A 19,467-nucleotide genomic window follows, 5' to 3' on the forward strand; every position below is an offset into this window, starting at 1 on the left:
ATAACCTCAGATATGCAGATGACACTACCCTTATGGCAGAAAGTGAAGAGGAACTAAAAAGCCTCTTGATGAAAGTGAAAGAGGAGAGTGAACAAGTTGGCTTAAAGCTCAGCATTCAGAAAATGAAGATCATGGCATCTGGTCCCATCACTTCATGGCAAATAGATGGGGAAACAATGGAAACAGTGGCAGACTTTATTTTCTTGGGCTCCAAAATCACTGCAGATGATGATTGCAGCCATGAAATTAAAAGACGTTTACTCCTTGGAAGGAAAGTTATGACCAACCTAGATAGCATATTCAAAAGCAGAGACATTACTTTGCCCACAAGGGTCCATCTAGTCAAGGCTATGGTTTTTCCAGTAGTCATGTATGGATGTGAGAGTTGGACTGTGAAGAAAGCTGAGCGCCGAAGAATTGATGCTTTTGAACTGTGGTGTTGGAGAAGACTCTTGAGAGTCCCTTGGACTGCAAGGAGATCCAACCAGCCCATTCTAAAGGAGATCAGTCCTGGGTGTTCTTTGGAAGGAATGATGCTAAAGCTGAAACTCCAATACTTTGGCCACCTCATGCGAAGAGTTGACTCATTGGAAAGGACTCTGATGCTGGGAGGGATTGGGGGCAGGAGGAGAAGGGGACGACAGAGGATGAGATGGCTGGATGGCATCACCGACTCGATGGATGTGGGTTTGGGTGAACTCCGGGAGTTGGTGATCGACAGGGAGGCCTGGCGTGCTACAATTCATGGGGTCGCAGAGAGTAGGACACGACTGAGCGACTGAACTGAACTGAAGTGAACTGAAGTATTTCATGAAGTTAGCCCACTGGAAAACAGCACAAGTTAATTTAAGTTCTTGAGAAAACCCATTTCTTCAGCATTGTATTACATAGATAATAACTTAAGATGATACAATCAAATCTTTTAGTGACTTTGCAACTAAAGTTGGATGAGAAAATAAATAGATAAAATGGAGGAGAGCAATCTGATAGGCACCAATCTTATTACGAAAAAATCTTAATTAGCAGCCTAGACATCTGGAGGACAGAGGCATTTTCAAGCTTAATAGGCTTGAGTAAGCATAGTCAACAATCAAGAAATTATTTGTTTCCACCTAGATAACTATTCTACGATTAGCACACACTGACACTACACTAGCTGAAACATGGTACTTTAGTTATGGCCTTCTTGTCCTAACAGGAGAGTTTCCAAAATGATACTGACTTTTTTCTCTCTGGTCCCACCTCCCATCCCTAGTTTGACAGAGAGGAAGAAGGGCAGGCAGGCATGAAGATACTCTGTGTAAATTCTATGATTTCTACTAAGAGCAAAATCTTTACAGTATCATTCATGCCAAATTATCTTTAAACCTTTAATATATGTTTTTATACTTATATTGAGTGAAAACAATATTTAAAGACATTATATTTAAAAACAGAACAGAGCTTAGAGTAAGATTAGAAAAACATACAAGTTTACATTTAGAAAGCCTGTGTTCAAGTCCTAGTTTTTGTCTCTTAGTGGGTAAGTGAATTTGGGCAAGCTTTCTAACCTCCCTGAGCTTCAGTTTCCCAATCTATAAAATAGGGATAATAATTCTTGCCTTTTCTACCTGACAAAATTGCTTCAAGTATTAATGAGGCAAGTATATATGAAAGTGATTTATAAGTGTTATCCAAATTCATTTATTCCATAGCACTATCAATAAGAGCAATAAAAAGCATTGAGTACTTCCTCTGTGTCAGGTACTGGGCAAAAAGCATTGAGTACTTCCTCTGTGTCAGGTACTGGGCTAGGGCCTTTATATGTATTCTCTTCCAATGATGATGATAATATTAATAATAAATAACAATACTTATAATTTATTTACATTTATTAAGCATTTACCCTGTGCCCTGTACTAGATCATAGGCAGACAGAGAAAACAAACTAGATTCTAGATCTTGTGGATCTCACTGGTAGGTGATACTGATGGGCTCAGAGGGTAAAAGAAGGAGCTACTAACTCTGCCTAGATTACACAAATTCCAGCTTTAAACAGCATTGAAATTAGCTTTCAAAAGAACAGATCCATGGGGAGAAACTGTTTTCAGATGGTTCACTCTGCAGGATTACCCACTGTATAACTGTAGTGGGCAGAATGTGAGTTCAGCCCAAAACTGGAATTCCAGTTTTACAATTTACCATTTAAGATGGATTATTATGAATAAATAAGGGTTTACCAGACCAAAAAATGTTAAGTACTTAAGGTATTCCAGGGAGAAGGGATGAGTGCAAAGACACTTAAGTGTGAAAGAATAACATATGTTTAGAGAATAATGAAAAATCAGAAGTCTTCCAGAAATTTGTCTTGTCTATCTGTCCCATTAACTCTACTAAGGTAAAGCAGTAGCAAAGATTACATAGTCGAATGGATAAAGAACTGAAGACTGGCAGAGTAGTTATGGAAGACCAACAAGGAACCACAAAACTGAAGATGCTGGGAGAAAATATTTATAAATCATATATCTGCTAGGAGATTTGTATCTAGAATATATAAAGAACTCCTACCACTGAATAATGAAAAGATAAATAACTCAACTAACAAATGGAGAACTGACCTGAAGAGACAGTTCTCCACAGGTGATATACAAATGGCCAGTGCAAAAGTGAAAAGATGCTCAATATCATTAGCACTCAGGAAAATACAAATCAAAACCATAAGATATCACTTCACACCTTCTAGTATGGCTATAATAAAAAAGACAGCTAACACATGTTGGCAAAAACATGAGAAAATTGGGATCCTTATACTATGCCAAAAGGAATTTAAAACACAGCCACTTGAGAAAATACTCTGGCAGTTGTTCAACAGATTAATCATAGAATGATATATCACCCAGCAATTCCACTCTTGCTGCTGCTGCTGCTGCTAAGTCGCTTCAGTCGTGTCTGACTGTGTGACCCCATAGACAGCAGCCAACCAGGCTCTTAGATATACACAAAAGATAAATGAAAACATGTTCATGCAGACACTTGTACATGAATGTTCATAGCATAATTATTCACAATAGCCCCAAAGTGGAAACAAACCAAATGTCCATAAATGGATGAGTGAATTTTTATAAAAGTGGTATATTCATAGAATGAAATATTATTTAGTTGTAAAAAAGAAAGAAGTACTGATGCATGCTACAGTGTGGGGGAACCTTGAAAACACCATTCTAAGTAAAAGAAACCAGTCACAAAAGACTACATGGTATATAATTCCATTTACGTGAAATATTCTGAATAGGCAAAACTATAGAGATATATAGTAGACTAATGATTGGTACAGGTTAAGAAAGAGATTATGAGTAGATGGGGAATGACAGCTAATGGATACAGGTAATAATACAGATAATAATGTTCTATAATGGACTGTGGTGATATTTGCCAAACCTTGTGAATATGCTAAAACCCAATTGAATCGTAGACTTTTTGAAAGGGATGAATTTTATGATAGGTGAATGACATCTCCCTAAAGCTGTTATTTTTAAAAGTGAAGGTATTAGGAAGGGTATGATTTGATGAATCGCCATCAGTTCAGTTCAGTTCAGTCACTCAGTTGTATCCGACTCTTTGCAACCCCGTGAATCGCGGCACGCCAGGCCTCTATCACTAACTCCCAGAGTTCACTCAGACTCATGTCCATCAAGTCAGTGACGCCATCCAGCCATCTCACCCTCTGGCGTTCCCTCACCATAGGATGGGGTTTAAAAGATGTTAACAACCTGAGATAACAGCATGAGGCCAAAGGATGCAAATTGTCCATGAAAAATCACCACAGCTGTAGCAGTAGTAAAGGAGTGAGGGAAGTGAAATAATCCTTGATTTCATCAATTACTACTTAAGCAAACCCTGGTTCTTACTTCAGTACAAGTATTTTGCACTGCTAACACAAATGAGAATCATGAATTCTCCTGGGATTTATTCAAGATTCTAGGAATCCAAGTGTATTAGGTATCAAAATTATTTCCAGGCACTTTCTTCAACAGCCTTGTTTCTTGGAGCCTATTTACTGGAGACAAATAATCTGCTAGAGCAGATCAAGCCAACCAGATGGGCACCTTATTTGGTACACCCATCACTTCTGATCAATGACATTTCCTCTGACACCTTCACTGTTTGGTTCAAACGGAAGGGAAATAAATGGATATTTATTATGCACTTTACTGTTCCATGACTTGTTGCATTTAATCTTCACATCTACTACCCACATTACAGATAAGGAAACTGGCCCAGAGAGTACAAAGACTTTCCCAGAGTCACATAACTAGCTGTAAGTGGTAAAACTCGGATTCTACTTTTTGCCTAAATTCATGTCCTTGCCACTACAGCTGTGCACTGGGGTATCCTTCAGAGTGAGACTTCTTTAAATAGTTTCTCCCCACGGATCTATTCCCCTGACATCTACTTTCAATGCCTTTTGAAGCTGGAGCTTGTGCGATTACTAAAACAATGATAACATTTACCCATTAAACACTTCTCTAGCTTGTTCCCTTGACAACCACACACCTAAGATTAGACACCAAAAAAAAAAAAAAAAAAAAAAAAAACAGTGCCTGCTAGTACTTGGACTTAAAAATCTCAGTTAGTGAGACTTTTAAAGACACCGTACAATGTTTTTCAATAGCAATATGGAATAGTACCACTACATTACCACATGAAAAAATCAGTTGAAGAAAGAACAAACTCTCGGGTTACTCTCACATTTCCATTACCACCACCAGCCTAGACCAACAAAGGCCGAGCTAAAACCTGACACAGCCAAGTGTCAGGACTCTTATGATTCTAATGTTTCAGCATTCTCTTCTTTCAGCATACTTAAAGCATCACCTAGGAACTTGTTAGAAATGCACATTGCTGGCTCCCATCTCGAGAGTTTTTGATTCAAAAACTCTGGGGTGGGCCACAATACTCAGTTTAAGGAGCCCTCCTCCTTGTGATTCTGATATGGAATAAGATCTGAGGACTACTGTTCTAAATCTTTTTGACTATACTGGAGTGGCTTTCACTATTTGATATAAAGTAAATTTTTAAAATTAGCAGGACCACAAAAATGGGCTTTAATCCATGACTATGGTCATGGATAGGGCAGAAGTATAGTGGAGGGGGTGAGTCTCTTTTTCTTTAGAGAAAGTACTTTAATGTAACCAAAAAACCTTTTCCTTTCATGTTTTTCCTGTTTGACCTCTCATTCTCTTCCTCCCATACTCTTGTAAAACCAACAGTTAAACCATTTACATAGAACCTAAGATTCTGGGAGATGGGAAGCTTTTTTCCTTTCTGGCCCTCTCATTTCTATTGATGAATGAGGAACCATAAAATCCAGCTCCCATTAGAAACTGAAACACGGGGAAAATGAGATTTCAATGAATCACAGATGGGAACTTGAAGAAAATTTAGAAATCTGCTTCCCGAGTCATATTTTAGAGATAAGAAAAATGAATCCCAGAGACATTAATTGGCCACATAGCAAGTACAAGCCTCCTTCTCTCATTAAGCTATAATACTATACTACATACTGCTTGACCATGATGGTTCAATGATATACATGAAATTCATCTGGGGAGATTTCTTTTACAAATATATTTAGAAGGATTTATTTTCCTTACCTTAGTAAGCTGAGAAGATTGATATAATTTAACTATATCTAAAAGAAATTTATGGACATCGAGCATTATACTATGTTCTCTAAGCCAGCAACACCCACAGAGGTCAAGGAGTGTCCACAGTACTCAGAAGTACTTGGACTGCCTATCCCTATATTAAACAGCCCCATATCACACTTTTTGGTGTTCTTTTGGCTTTCTATTGTTTTTCTGTCCTTTCCTTTGATGTCAGTTATTACTTCTTGCATGTATCAGTGTGTTTGCCTCCAGAAGCCCTCAACCCTTCTCCTATATCCACAATTGTCAATGTGAGCTGAGACACCAAATAAATACAATCTCGAGAACTATGATAAAAGGTGATGGGAAAATAGGCTATGAGTGAGGAACTAGAAAATTTAATGTGGGGGCTTTGTGATATTTACCCTTCCTAAGACAACATGAAATTAAAAGATGCTTACTCCTTGGAAGAAAAGTTATGAGCAACCTAGATAGCATATTCAAAAGCAGAGACATTACTTTGCCAACAAAGGTCCATCTAGTCAAGGCTATGGTTTTTCCAGTGGTCATGTATGGATGTGAGAGTTGGACTGTGAAGAAGGCTGAGCGCCGAAGAATGGATGCTTTTGAACTGTGGTGTTGGAGAAGACTCTTGAGAGTCCCTGAGACTGCAAGGAGATCCAACCAGTCCATTCTGAAGGAGATCAGCCCTGGGATTTCTTTGGAAGGAATGATGCTAAAGCTGAAACTCCAGTACTTTGGCCACCACATGCAAAGAGTTGACTCATTGGAAAAGACTCTGATGCTGGGAGGGATTGGGGGCAGGAGGAGAAGGGGACGACAGAGGATGAGACGGCTGGATGGCATCACCAACTAGATGGACGTGAGTTTGAGTGAACTCCGGGAGTTGGTGATGGACAGGGAGGCCTGGCGTGCTGTGATTCATGGGGTTGCAGAGAGTCGGACACGACTGAGCGACTGAACTGAACGTAACTGAAGACAAAATGAAAAGCCAACGTTGCCAGATACAACATTCTGTAAGAAAGTAGCATGAGAGCAAAATCTCCCTTACACAAACGAAATAAACAGTGGATTCAGAATATCTTTTAACATCAGGAAGGCATACAATTTCCCCCCTCAAGGTTTCTCCTCTGTTTACTTTTTTTTAATTAGTAAACTTTATTTTTTAAGAGCAGTTTTAGACTTCCCTGGTGGTCCAGCAGTCAAAATTCTGCACTTCCAATGTGAGAGTGGTGTGGGTTTGATACCTGGTCAGGGAACTAAGATCCCACATGCCATATCCCAGCACAGCCAATAAATAAAATAAAATAACTTTTACAAATTAAAAAATATAAGAGCAGTTTTAAGATCACAGCAAAAGTATACAGGGTTCCCATAAACCCCTTGTCTACACATAGGCACAACGTCTCCCACTTGTGACATCCCACACTATAAAAACCCTGGGTGGTTTTTGAAGCTATGTAAATAATGTAAAAGGGACAGTGAACTTACCTGTAACACCACAGAACTATGGGTATTGCTGGTAAAGATGCGTGTGGTTCCGGCCTTGGAAGACTGCAAATGGGAAGAGAGGCCCATTTCGCTGCTTCCAAGGGACAATTTCATGTGCTGGTCTTCCTCTTCCACTAGAGATCTGAAAAGGTTTTTAAATCAGAAGGAAAACCAAATGAAAACATGTCATATAATTCACAATAATAGATGATTTAAAGAAACACTCACTCATCTGATTATGTGCCAATCATCTGACTATGGAACACACATGAATGCTGTTGCATTGTATTTTAGGCTCATATCCTTCTATATCACAAAAGAAATAGATATATATTTGTAAAAAGCCTTCTGAGATCAGAAGAGATAGATGAGAACTAAGAAATCAACCTAACAGCTGACTCAAAACTATAATTACAAAGCGTTTGTTTTTTCAGTGCCAGAGTTATTGCTCTGGGATTGTTTAGGTAGCAATACCATCAAATTGTATTATTTGCAGTTAAAATTTTTGGAATATCTACTTTTAGAAATAAAAATAATACCTGTCATTTATTGGACAATCACTGTATATACTTGTCAAGAAATTTACACACATGATCTCATATAATCCTCAAAGCAATCCACTGCAATAATATTACTATCATCTCCTTTTTATTAAGGGGAGGGAAAATGAGCCACAGAAGGGTTAAAAATTACTTACCTAAGGTCACAAAATTAGTAAAGTGACTGGGCCAGGATCTGAAACTAAATATAGTCTGTTTCCAAATTTCAAAGATCCCATAAATAAAAAAACAAAGATTAACTGTGATATACTATACATTACTTCCTCTCGTGTTACTGTAGTTCTAATCAACCCCAACCGAACAAACAGTTTTACACATGAGGGAATTCCCTGGTGGCCCAGTGGTTAAGACTCTGTGCTTTCACTGCTGAGAGCCCATGTTCGATCCCTGATTGGGAACTAAGATCCCACAAGCTGCAGAGCACAGCCAAATTTTTACACATGAAATAATTTCTTTGTCTTGGGAGTATCTCTCACCAAATAATCACTTGGGATTATTTAGCTAAATACCTTCAATGTGGGCTTCCCTGATAGCTCAGTTGGTAAAGAATACACCTGCAATGCAAGAGACCTGAGTTTGATCCCTGGGTTTGGAAGATCCCTTGGAGAAGGGAAAGGCTACCCGCTCCAATATTCTGGCCTGGAGAATTCCATGGACTGTATAGTCCATGGGGTTGCAAAGAGTCGGACCTGACTGAGCAACTTTCACTTTCACTTTCCTTCAGCTTTGTGGTTTTCCATCTTTCCGAACAAACAAATAATAAAAATAATAAGTGTATACATCACATTGGCAATTTTTCAGGGGCCATAAAAAGCATTAGAGAACCTGTAGTCAACAGGTCAGTTAGTTTCACAGAGAAAATGGCAAAACAATAATTATAAGGCTTCAGGTTACACTAAAAACTGACCATCATGTACAACCTTTCATTATTCCTCAGACTCGGCAACTTCTGTTTCCTTAGGTATGTATTGCTTTAATTGTTTCTGAATCACCTGCCTAAGAGTGGGAAGCCTGTGGCTCTGAACGGGTTTGTGCATTCATGATATAGACTGCTAAAATGGATATTAGGAAGGGAAGAAGGAAGAATGGATTTTCAAGTGCCAGAACTCTGTCTTTTTCCTATTTCTTTCTAACTTTCCGAAGGTTGTAGTATTGGTTTCTCTAACTCGGGTCTATCCAATACCATAAAGATTTCACCTTTCCCCCTACCATGCCTATAGTCTACGTTGATCAGTTTTAACAGGAAAAAAAGTTTTAAGACTATACTTTTAATAAAGTTTGTGCTTTCTGAATTCCAACACCAACCAAATGGCTTTAAATCCTGCAATAATTAGCAAAAATCTTGGCCTTTAGGGTGATGTCATTTCTTCTTAACAATATTAGAGCCATAGTACAACCAAAAAATGAATTAATAATATATAACTATGTTTTATTCAACTCTCATGGATATTTAATAAAGAAGAGGAAAATTTGAACAATATTTTAATAAGCATAAAAAATGAATATAGCTTTCCACTAGTTTCGGAAAAAGCTTTTTAAAAGAATTAAATTATATACATGATATATAGCCTACACATACTCACAGATACTTTTAACCAGTTTCTGCAGACAGACATTTATAATTACAGAATCAAATGGAAAAGTGGCAAATAGAATGACGGTAACTGATATCCCTAATCAGAAAAATTCCATTCATCCAGGATTATTTTTTTTTTTTTTTTTTTTTTTTTTAGTTTTCTGAATATTGAGTTTTTTTTTTTTTTTTTTTTTAAATTTTATTTTATTTTTAAACTTTACATAACTGTATTAGATTTGCCAAATATCAAAATGAATCCGCCACAGGTTTACATAATGGGACATTCAAGCAGAATGTTTCACTAGTTTCTGTATTCCCGACATAGAACCTGGCACATGAGAGGTTTAATATATCATCATTTCTATGGGTCAATCCAGAGACACTTATTTATCATGCAATGCTTTAAAGGATCATCAATTATCATTTTATAGAACCACAGATGTAAACAGGACAGGAGTAAAGCTGAAACCGCACTGCCCCTATGACACATCCTGGAAATTGCTTTTTTTGAATAAACTGCAGACAACCACTTGCTTCATGTCAGTGGTCTCTTGCTCCTAAAATTGAAAGGCAGAATATGAAAATACAGCCCTTTCTTGGCAACATAATATGTCTGGCTTTCTAACTAATTACTTCAAAAGCTAAAGAAGGCTTTACTAAAATCATCTTCTTCACGACTTTTTATCAACATCTTTTGACTTTTTAACATTCACAACACTCCCTATTATTTCTGCATCAGTAACACCACATGTCATGTCAACCTCAGCAGATTCAATACTCTCTTCTATCTCCTTTTCATTAAGTTTATTGACTGGATGTGAAGCGCATTGTTCTTCAGCATTGCAAGGAGGTGAAACCTCTCTGCAAACCCCAAGTCACAATTACATCAAACTATCCTTAAAGGAATGATTATCTGAGTAATTCCAAGAACAAATAACATTTTTTAATCTTATTTTTTTCAAGTTATATTGGTTAGAAGCGATACAGGGACTAGTGGCCCTCAGTGGAGGGAGGGGAATCAAGGGGATTTTTGCCTCCCATCACCCCACGCCCATGCTTGGCCGTGTCTGGGCACATTTTACATGGTCGCTAGGTGGAGGCGGGGGTTGCTCCTCTCATCTAGTCAGACACTATGAAACATCCTACATCACACAAGAAAGGTCTCCACATCAAAGTTGCACTCAGGCAAAAATATCAAGAATGGCAAGGTTGAGAAACCCTGACAGAGAGACATAACCTCCTCAGGACAATTTTTCCAAAGAAATTTCATGTTCTAAATAACTTCTCAGTCTGAGAGTTAACTCCATGAGGTAATGCTAGCAGTCAGAAACACAGTGGAATTATTAATTACCACTACCTCTTCTAAGACTACCTAATAATAGAATATCTCTGCTCTCCTCCAGTCTATCAATCTGAAAAATCAACTGTTTATGGGAGATAAGTAGATAACAGCTTTGAAGTTAATAAGACAATTATGCTTCCTAGGTTACGCTAGTGGTAAAGAACCTTCCTGCCAATGCAGGAGACATAAGAGACATAAGGAGACATAAGAGACATAAGGAGACATAAGAGACGCTGGTTTGATCCCTGGGTCCAGAAGATCCCCTGGAGGAGGGTGTAGCAACCCATTCCAGTATCCTTGCCTCTTCCCATGGATAGAGGAGCCTAGAGGGCTATAGTCCATAGGGTCAGACTCTTTGTCGGACACAACTGAAGCGACTTAGCATGCACACAGGCTTTTGTTCTTTGCAAACTCATATAAGAATCATTCCTAACTCTGCTTAAAACAACTGTTATTTGGGGAGAAAGAAAACAATTGGTATTTGGATTCACTTTTACATGCCAATTTAGAATTAAGCTAACTCAGTCCAAATAGTCCCACTTCATCAAAACTGTTCAATTATTCATGGGTAAGATTGTGTTCATCAACTTTCTTTTGAAAAATTCAATCTTTTTCTTATAACGTCTATACATTACTACCACACCTTTCCCATCCACCCCACCACCACTGGACACATCTTATTTCCTAAACAATGACCAACCACAGAGCACAAAAGCAATCTTCCACAAACTGTGCTTGATTCAGTCAACTGTACTTGCTCAAAGGGAACAATTACTTTTTTGAAGAGCATTAGGTAAAGAAGTACTGTTTGATCATCTTATTAAAAGCATTACAAAGGTGGTCAAACCAAACATACACAGACTATGGCATTTTTTGCACTCTTATTTGAAGACAAAGGAAATAGACAATCTAAGCAATTGTCACATGCTGGCAGGGTGACACTAACACTGTAATGCTGTTTCAAAGCCATCCATATTTTAAAAAATTACCCCAAGGGAAACAGGTGTAAATGATGTAAGGACACAATTCATAAATATATAGGTACAAATCATTAACAGATAGAAAATGCTCAACTCCAACCTCATTAGTATTCCAGAATATGCAAATTAAAGCAAACCTGTACACTTAAAGAGTAGAGAAGATATATTCTCAAAATTGCTAGTGCAAACACGTATTAAGCCCTTGCCATCTGCTTGGCACTGTTTATTCAATGGATTTTTTAATGAAAATTTAAAACTCATCAAATGTACAAATCCTTTTTTTTTTTTCACTGAACACCATATCAGTGAAGGACTGTGTATTACTAGTAGGTGGGCTAGAACAAGAGTGGTCTGTCAATCTGGTTCAAATATGTTTTTGACAATGAATAACTCTGTAGAGCTAACAGTCTGGTAGATGTTCTGTGAAGAACCACGTACTTAGAATTTACAATAGCAGTCAGGTTTGTTGGTATGTCATATGGGGATAGGAAGAGTATCTCATATTTGCATCATTTGGCTCCAAAGCCTCAAATAGTCTTAGAACACTCATCAATTTCAATAAAACATGCTGATAGGATATATGTAAGACCATCAGAACAGGTGTCAACTTGTTCCTTGTTTTTATTTCTGAGGGAAAAAAATAAGTGAATCAGAGAAAAACTAGAAAGGTAGAAGTATATCAATGCTTTTCTCTCTTTAGTTCCCAATCAGTTTCACAGCACTTCTTATAGCTTGTGACTATTACATTACAAAGTGATTAAGCCTAACAATGTATGTAATTCTAATAATGTAACAGCACTATAACAAAAGAACAGGGGTTTCTGAGTTGGTGTCAAAAGTTTTATTCAAATACTGCAATTTCCCAGAGTAATAATATCATTATAATTGAAAGTCAGTGCCATTGGGTTGGTGTGCAAGTACAGCAACAATAACAAAACAAAAATAAAAGTTATGAATGGTATAACAACACAACAAGTCAGGTTGGTTAATCAAGGCACTGACTCATGCTTTCCACCACCCATCCCCCAGAAAAATAAAATACATATTTCTCACACTCACAATTTAAAAAGAAAATCAAGAAAAAGGCTTTCTTCAAAGAAGAACTCCCCCGCCATTTGTTTTTCTGCTCTGAAACAGAGAAGTGTCTGCTAGCAGCAGCATTTGCTAAATGAAACATTTCTTGTGATAAAGTTGCATTGGCAGGTGGGGGAAAAATTCAGCCACCTGTTCTCACACTCATTTGAATTTGAGTGCTAAATCCATCAAGGTATTTCCTTCCCCCATGAGAAATAAATTAAAAACTTAAGACGGTATTAGTCATTTCCCATTGATTTTTCTATAGATTCAAAATATGCATTCTGCATTGAATTCTAAAGATATTAATAAGCTTCCTACCTCAAAAATTTAGAACTCTCCTTCACCACCACATCAAAACCTGAATCATATGCAGGCACACACACTCAATGATATTAAGAAAAAAAAGAAAGTATTTTTAAAAATCAGAAATTTTCCAATTCATGAAGTAAGCTAATGTATATATAATAAACCTGGTATTCTCTTTAAAAGAAAAACCTTTAAAACCTAAAAAATTTAAAGATATGTCCCAACTAAAATTATCATTTATGGTACCACTGCACAAGGAAGTTATAAACATCATAGCAATTCCTCTTAAGAAAGTGTAAATTAATCACTATTTCAGAAACTATGGAGAATGTATCTTCTTAAGAAGATGCCTGCCTCAAAGAAGCCAAGAAAGATAAAGCTTTCGTTATTTGTATTTTTTAATGACATAAGTACATTATTGTCAGGTTGCAATAAATCTACTAATGGAAATCTTTAGCACAGATGATATAAAATAGCTGCTAAACTTTCCAAGGCTTTCTTTTCTGCTGTAGCAATACCAGAGCCCACAAAAGAGGAGAAAAAGTTCAAGGTGATAGCGTCAGACTCTAAAGTGATTTTCCAAAGTAAAGAAGTTTCTTTATATGCAAATGTATGTCACATTTAGAATAAAATCACACTAATAAATAACTGATGTCAGTTTTAACATACGAATAGGATTGTCTACCCAGCACCTGCTGTGTACTAGGCAGTGTGCCAGACATGTTCTCTGTGCTGCTTAATCCTCGTAACAATCCCATTTTAAAGACAGGAAACTGAAGCTCAGTGAGTTTAAGGCCTCACGATGAATCTGGTAACTGATTTGAACTTGAATCTGATTCCACAGCCCACATTGTTCTCACCACACCAAGCCTAAAAAACAAAGAGCAGAGAGTATAGGCCATGAAGCCTCAAGATGGACATTCCAATGTTTAATTTATAGACATGAGGATCGTTCTGTTACAGGGAACCAATTTGTTGGCTGAATTAGTTCAGGCTAAAATTACTCACTTTTACCACTACCTCCATAACAACCATACCAATGTTAAAAACCTCTCCATGTCATTCTCCCAACACATCTGGGGTTGGGAGGGAGCATATCCTAGGATATAACTCAGATCAAATTTAGGAAGAACTCAACATTACTGACACGAACATCTAAAAGAACAGATTCTGAATTCCAAAGCCATCCAATAGCCATCACAGAAATAGCACTATGACACAGATGAGGGAATTGGGCTAAACAAATGGGATGACAAATGATATTCTAATCTAACTTGATGAAAGTTAATTATCTAAACCATAAAGCACTGGCATTGAATATCTCAGTCCTATTCTTGAAGTGAAGTTGCGCAGTCGTGTCCTACTTTTTGCGACCCCATGGGCTGTAGCCCATGAGGCTCCTCAGTCCATGGGATTTTCCAGGCATGAATACTGGAGTGGGTTGCCATTTCCTTCTCCAGGGGATCTTTCCGACCCAGGGATCGAAGCTGGGTCTCTCACATTGGAGGCAGATGCTTTACCATCTGAGCCACCAGGGCACTGTCAATTTAATGTTTGCTCCCTCTATATTTCAAAACTTTAGTCTTCCTTCATCTTTTAAAATCCATATATCAATTAAACTACATCAAGTCTTATGCACCTACACTAGAAAATTCTACTGTTTGGAAGCTTGGTTTATATAAATTTCTCATCATATTTGGATGAAAGATATAGATAGAAAGTGAAAGTCGCTAAGTCGTGTCCGACTCTTTGCAACCCCATGGACTATGCAGTCCATGGAACTCACCAGGCCAGAATAGTGGAGTGGGTAGCCATTCCCTCCTCCGGGGGGTCTTCCCGACCCAGGGATCGAACCCAGGTCTCCCACATTGCAGGCGGATTCTTTACCAGTTGAGCCATCAGGGAAGCCCCAATGGGTAGTTAAATAAATAGATGGTAGATAGATGGATAGACAGACAGAAGTAGAAACAAAAAGAATAAGCAAAAGAATGAGTTCTACTTGAAACTAATATAACATTGTAAATCAACCACACTACTTTTTAATAAATGAATTCTAAATGCCGATTCTGTATCTACTAGCTAAAAAAGTTAAGTCTCAGTCAAAACTGCCCTGCCTTAAGAAGCCATATAAGGTGAGAGAGTACAGAAGTGGAACTGGTGGGAGGCAGACAGCAACATGGACATGTAGTTCGGGTGAACAGCATAGACTCCCATCACAGTCAACAGTTTCCTTCCTAGCACTCAGAAGAAAGAGTTATACCTCTAAAAGGATGCTCCCTACCCCACTACAGCCAGCACCAGCCCAGCTATGAAGAAGTTGAGCTATACCTGAGGCCAGGAGCATGCCTTCTCCTTCTTCAATCCTCAAATGACGAAACTGGAATGGGAACTCTGACACCCCGGCCACTTTTCTATAAAGGAGCGTTTTGCTCCTAGAGGATTTATTAACCAAGGTGTCATTTTACTCCTATTATCTGTAACTCACTAACTTTGAAATTTGACTATGGTGCTACGGTGCGTTTCAAGGGAAAACCATATTATTAAAGACTTGGGCTTTTACCTGCCTAAAATTTCAGTTTATGAAATATTCAAACATCCAAGTTATCCAATTTTAGAGTTTATTATAAAGGCAGATTCCACAAGCTCAAAACCAATTAGAAATCACTGAGACAAATCTCTCTGGGAACAGGAGGAATCATCAATCAAGTGGTAAAAATCCAATCCATTTCTGTCTTTTCTGAATTTCCTAGTTATATTCAACTTCATGAAGTCAATAATTCATGACCATGTCTTAAGGGAATGTTTATTTCTCTTTTAAAAGGAAACATGATAATAATAACAAGGAGTAAGACTTTCCAACTTAAAAGTAATAGCCAATTGCACTTCATGTTTTAAGAATTACAATTGGCAGCTCTATGAGTCCCACTGATTCTATCTTCAAAGACTATAATATATGTAACAAATCTCATTCTTGATTTTGCAATGACCTAGAGGCACCCCTAATTATTTCACTGAATATATCAGATCAATCATTTAAATGTTTAATATGATTTCATCAAATCGATGTTTTATTATGACAGCCAATATTTTTAAGAGAAAAGAAGGTAATACAAAAAGAGAAATCAGAAGATAAAGTCTTAACCCCAAGAGTCTGGGAATCACACTAAGGATAGTTCTCCCAAGCCTGTCTCAGATATGAGGCTTGGAGAAGCAAAAAGTCTAATTTTAGTACAATTTTTCATATTGGAATTATTTTCCATTTTGTACATATTTGCCTCACCATTAAAGTTTTTCTTTTGTTCTTGTTTATTTTTAGAATATTTATTTGCTGCCCCAGGTCTTAGTTGTGGCATGTGGGAGGGACCTAGTTCCCTGACCAGGCATCGGACCGGGTCCTCTGCACTGGGAGTGCAGTCCTAGCCACTGGACCACCAGGGGAGTCCCCGTTTTTGTTTGTTTGTTTTTTGGTCGAGCCCTGCAGCATGTGGAATCATAGTTCCTCAAACAGGGATGGAATCCATCCCCTTTGTATTGGAAGCAAAGTCTTAACTACTGGACTACCAGGGCAGTCTCATCATTAAGGCTTTTTAAATTAAACTCTGCTATAAGACTTTGTTATCCATCTTGTACAATGCTTACCGTAAAGAAACATAACCAGTTATTTCTGACCTTAAGTTCTTAGGTTGTTAGAAGATGAAAAAAACCTTACTGTCACAGCCCACTCACCTATCTACACATTCAAGCATATTCTAAGAGAAGAAATGCGGAAATGGCTTATGATTTTTCTCCTGAAATGCCATCCAGAACCTCCACTTGACTACAGTCCTAGAAAACTATTTTAACTAAGATCACTGTATTGGTCAGTTGCATTCAACATCACAATGCACTTTCATGATCTAACTACAGATAGCTCTATTAATATGAGTAACAAAAATTGCTCTATAAAAATACTTTCATAAGATTTTGTCCACTGTGCAGGAAGGAGTCTTTTGAATAAAGTATTTATGTACCATGACTATATTTGTTTACCCCAAATATTAAGTATTCTTGATAAAACTGGTAACGACTTCCTGGAAGGCAGACTGGTTATTTTTTTAAGAGAGTAGATGCAAATTATAATTCATTGAGGAGTTTGCCACTTCGGGGGTAAGGTGTTTCTTTTTAGGAACATAATGGTCTCTGGCTTAAAGAGTTTGTGTTCTTGGGTGGAACTCAAAAAGGATCAAGGCAGACCATATCATTTAAGCAGTATGACCGTAGGCATCCAACACTCACATTTCCCAGTCAACTAAGTGGGAATTCTGAAACAGAAGCCAACTGGAGCATTTTCAGACCGTGTGTGTGTGTGTCTTGCTGAAGCAATCTATGAATTGTGAAGCTGTAATGAAGTACTGCCTCAAACTGTTTGTGACATATATAACTGAAGGATATTAAGCAAGAGAGAAGCATTCCCTTCCTTTCCTTCTTTCCATACTGTCCTTTAAACTAATGTTTCATACCCCAATTTATAATTTCTGACTTTCAAATTGCAGGTGAGAAGGAGGTGAAGAAGAATCACCAAGTAGATGAAGAGAACAGGGTCAAGGTGTCAAGTTTGCTCAGCTAGTTGGAAAATGCTAGCCTAATGCTATTCCCCCTCAAATCACCCCATCTATAACAAGCTATTTCTTGAAGCAATAAGTCATTTTTAAATGTTCAAAAGCCAGTATTTTTATAGATCATGCTTTAAGAAGAAAATTGGCTTATTTAAAGATACTCTCAATGGAAAAATTTGACTACATAGTTCTTAATGATCATTCCTGGAAGCTTAGTCAGTCAGAAGAAAGTTTAGGAATCTCAAATGTATCTAGATGTCATGCATTCAAGAGAGACATAGATAGGATATTCTGGATTCTAAAAGAAAAGTGTTGTCATCAAAATATTTCAGTCATCTTTGACTCCTGGTTCTCTCCCATTTCCTATATCCAGGCAACTGACAAAGTACTACTAAGTGTCTCTCTAGTATGCATCTATCTTTCACCACGTCTCCACCCTCACTGTCCCTGCCACACTTTGGGTATCTATTACTTCTTCCTTGGATTTGGTTATTAACATATTTGTTACAGTACAGCTTCTTCACATACTGCGGCTGTATTTATAGCTCTGAAAGTCACTTCCTTGCTCAAAAGTATTCAATGACTCCGCTCTGCTTGCTGAACAAAAGTCAAATCTTACACTCTTGGATTCCAGGCTTTTTGGACTAGCCCTATTTAACTAGTTGTACATTCTGGCAAATAACTCAAAGCAAATATATATTTAACGATTGAAAATAAAAATTTAAATTTATTCACAAACTATCAATTGTTTTGCTTTAGAATATGTTGTTTTCATATATTAGTAACTGCTATGCTGTTTTTTTCTATTGTTAACCAAGTAATGTATAAAAGCATTTATTTAAAATATTTCTGATAGAAGGGAAAGTTAGTTAATTTAAATTTAATATCTGCTGGGAGTTCCCAGATTTCCCAGTGGTTAGGACTCAGTGCCATGGCCCCAGGTTGAATCTCCAGTGGAGGAACTAAGACCCCACGAGCCGAGGAACACAGCCCAAAAAAAAAAAAAAAAATATCACCTGTTAAACCTTTACATTTGGTCTAGCCTCTATAAGTATAAAACAATTCAGAACATAAGTAAATCTGCATGATTTTTTGAGTATTGATCTTAAGTTTATTTCTCCTAAAACCTAGTCAGATTTCTTTTTATCTTAGTCAGCCCTTTCTGTTTTCAAACTATACACAGAAAACACATTATCATATAGGTGCAACCATACTAGTTTTAAAACATAAATTTGTCTAAAATACTTTTCCCCATCATGGTAAAGGACGTATGAAAATAAGCCAAATAAATCTTAACTTTGCTGCCTTGGAAGAGATCATAATCTTACTTTCTTTATCAGATTACAATTTGATGAACCATGACTAAAATATTCTGGTCACTGGTAAATTGCTTCTGCTAAAATTACTTTCAGTCTGTGCCAGCATCATGGTATTCATCAGTAAGCAAGGAGCAGAATCAGGATTTTGGATTAGCTCTTTTCATAGGAAAGATAGCTGTAACTTACTCTCTAATAAGACTGTAATATATTCGAATCCTTTATATATGAAATGAAGATATGCAACACACTTTTAAGTGAAATAATTTGCACAAGGCTACAGACCTAAAAATTACTCTCTCTGAATTCGTTCACCAACTCAACATTTGAACACAGGCCAGGCCCTGCACTAGGAGATAGGTATAAAAGAGCAGGTGGGATACTTGCTTGCAAAGAGATTACAGTAAAAGAGATAATTACTTTGCAAAGGACTAAATGTTATAAAGATAATAATAAATTATCAACATTATCTACTAACAAATTCTAGATTTCATAATTTATATAAGCTACAGTAACAAAACTAATTACATACTTGCTCCCTGGTACAGAAGCGTAGCAGTTCATATTTAGCATATA

At 37.2% G+C, this 19,467-nt stretch overlaps 1 protein-coding gene across 6 annotated transcripts in view; it reads right to left on the minus strand.

Moving 5' to 3' along the window:
* KLHL13 (kelch like family member 13) overlaps positions 1-19,467 on the minus strand; it is a 199,100-nt gene that overhangs the window by 33,744 nt on the left and 145,889 nt on the right. For all 6 annotated transcript variants that reach the window (XM_025277347.3, XM_006050447.4, XM_006050452.4 and 3 more), the window contains one exon: positions 7,140-7,281. In XM_025277347.3, coding sequence (XP_025133132.1) covers positions 7,140-7,281 — 142 coding nt within the window. The remainder of the gene's footprint in view (positions 1-7,139; positions 7,282-19,467) is intronic.

Source organism: Bubalus bubalis, chromosome X, assembly GCF_019923935.1.
Source record: "Bubalus bubalis isolate 160015118507 breed Murrah chromosome X, NDDB_SH_1, whole genome shotgun sequence".
Classification (NCBI taxonomy): Eukaryota; Metazoa; Chordata; class Mammalia; order Artiodactyla; family Bovidae; genus Bubalus; species Bubalus bubalis.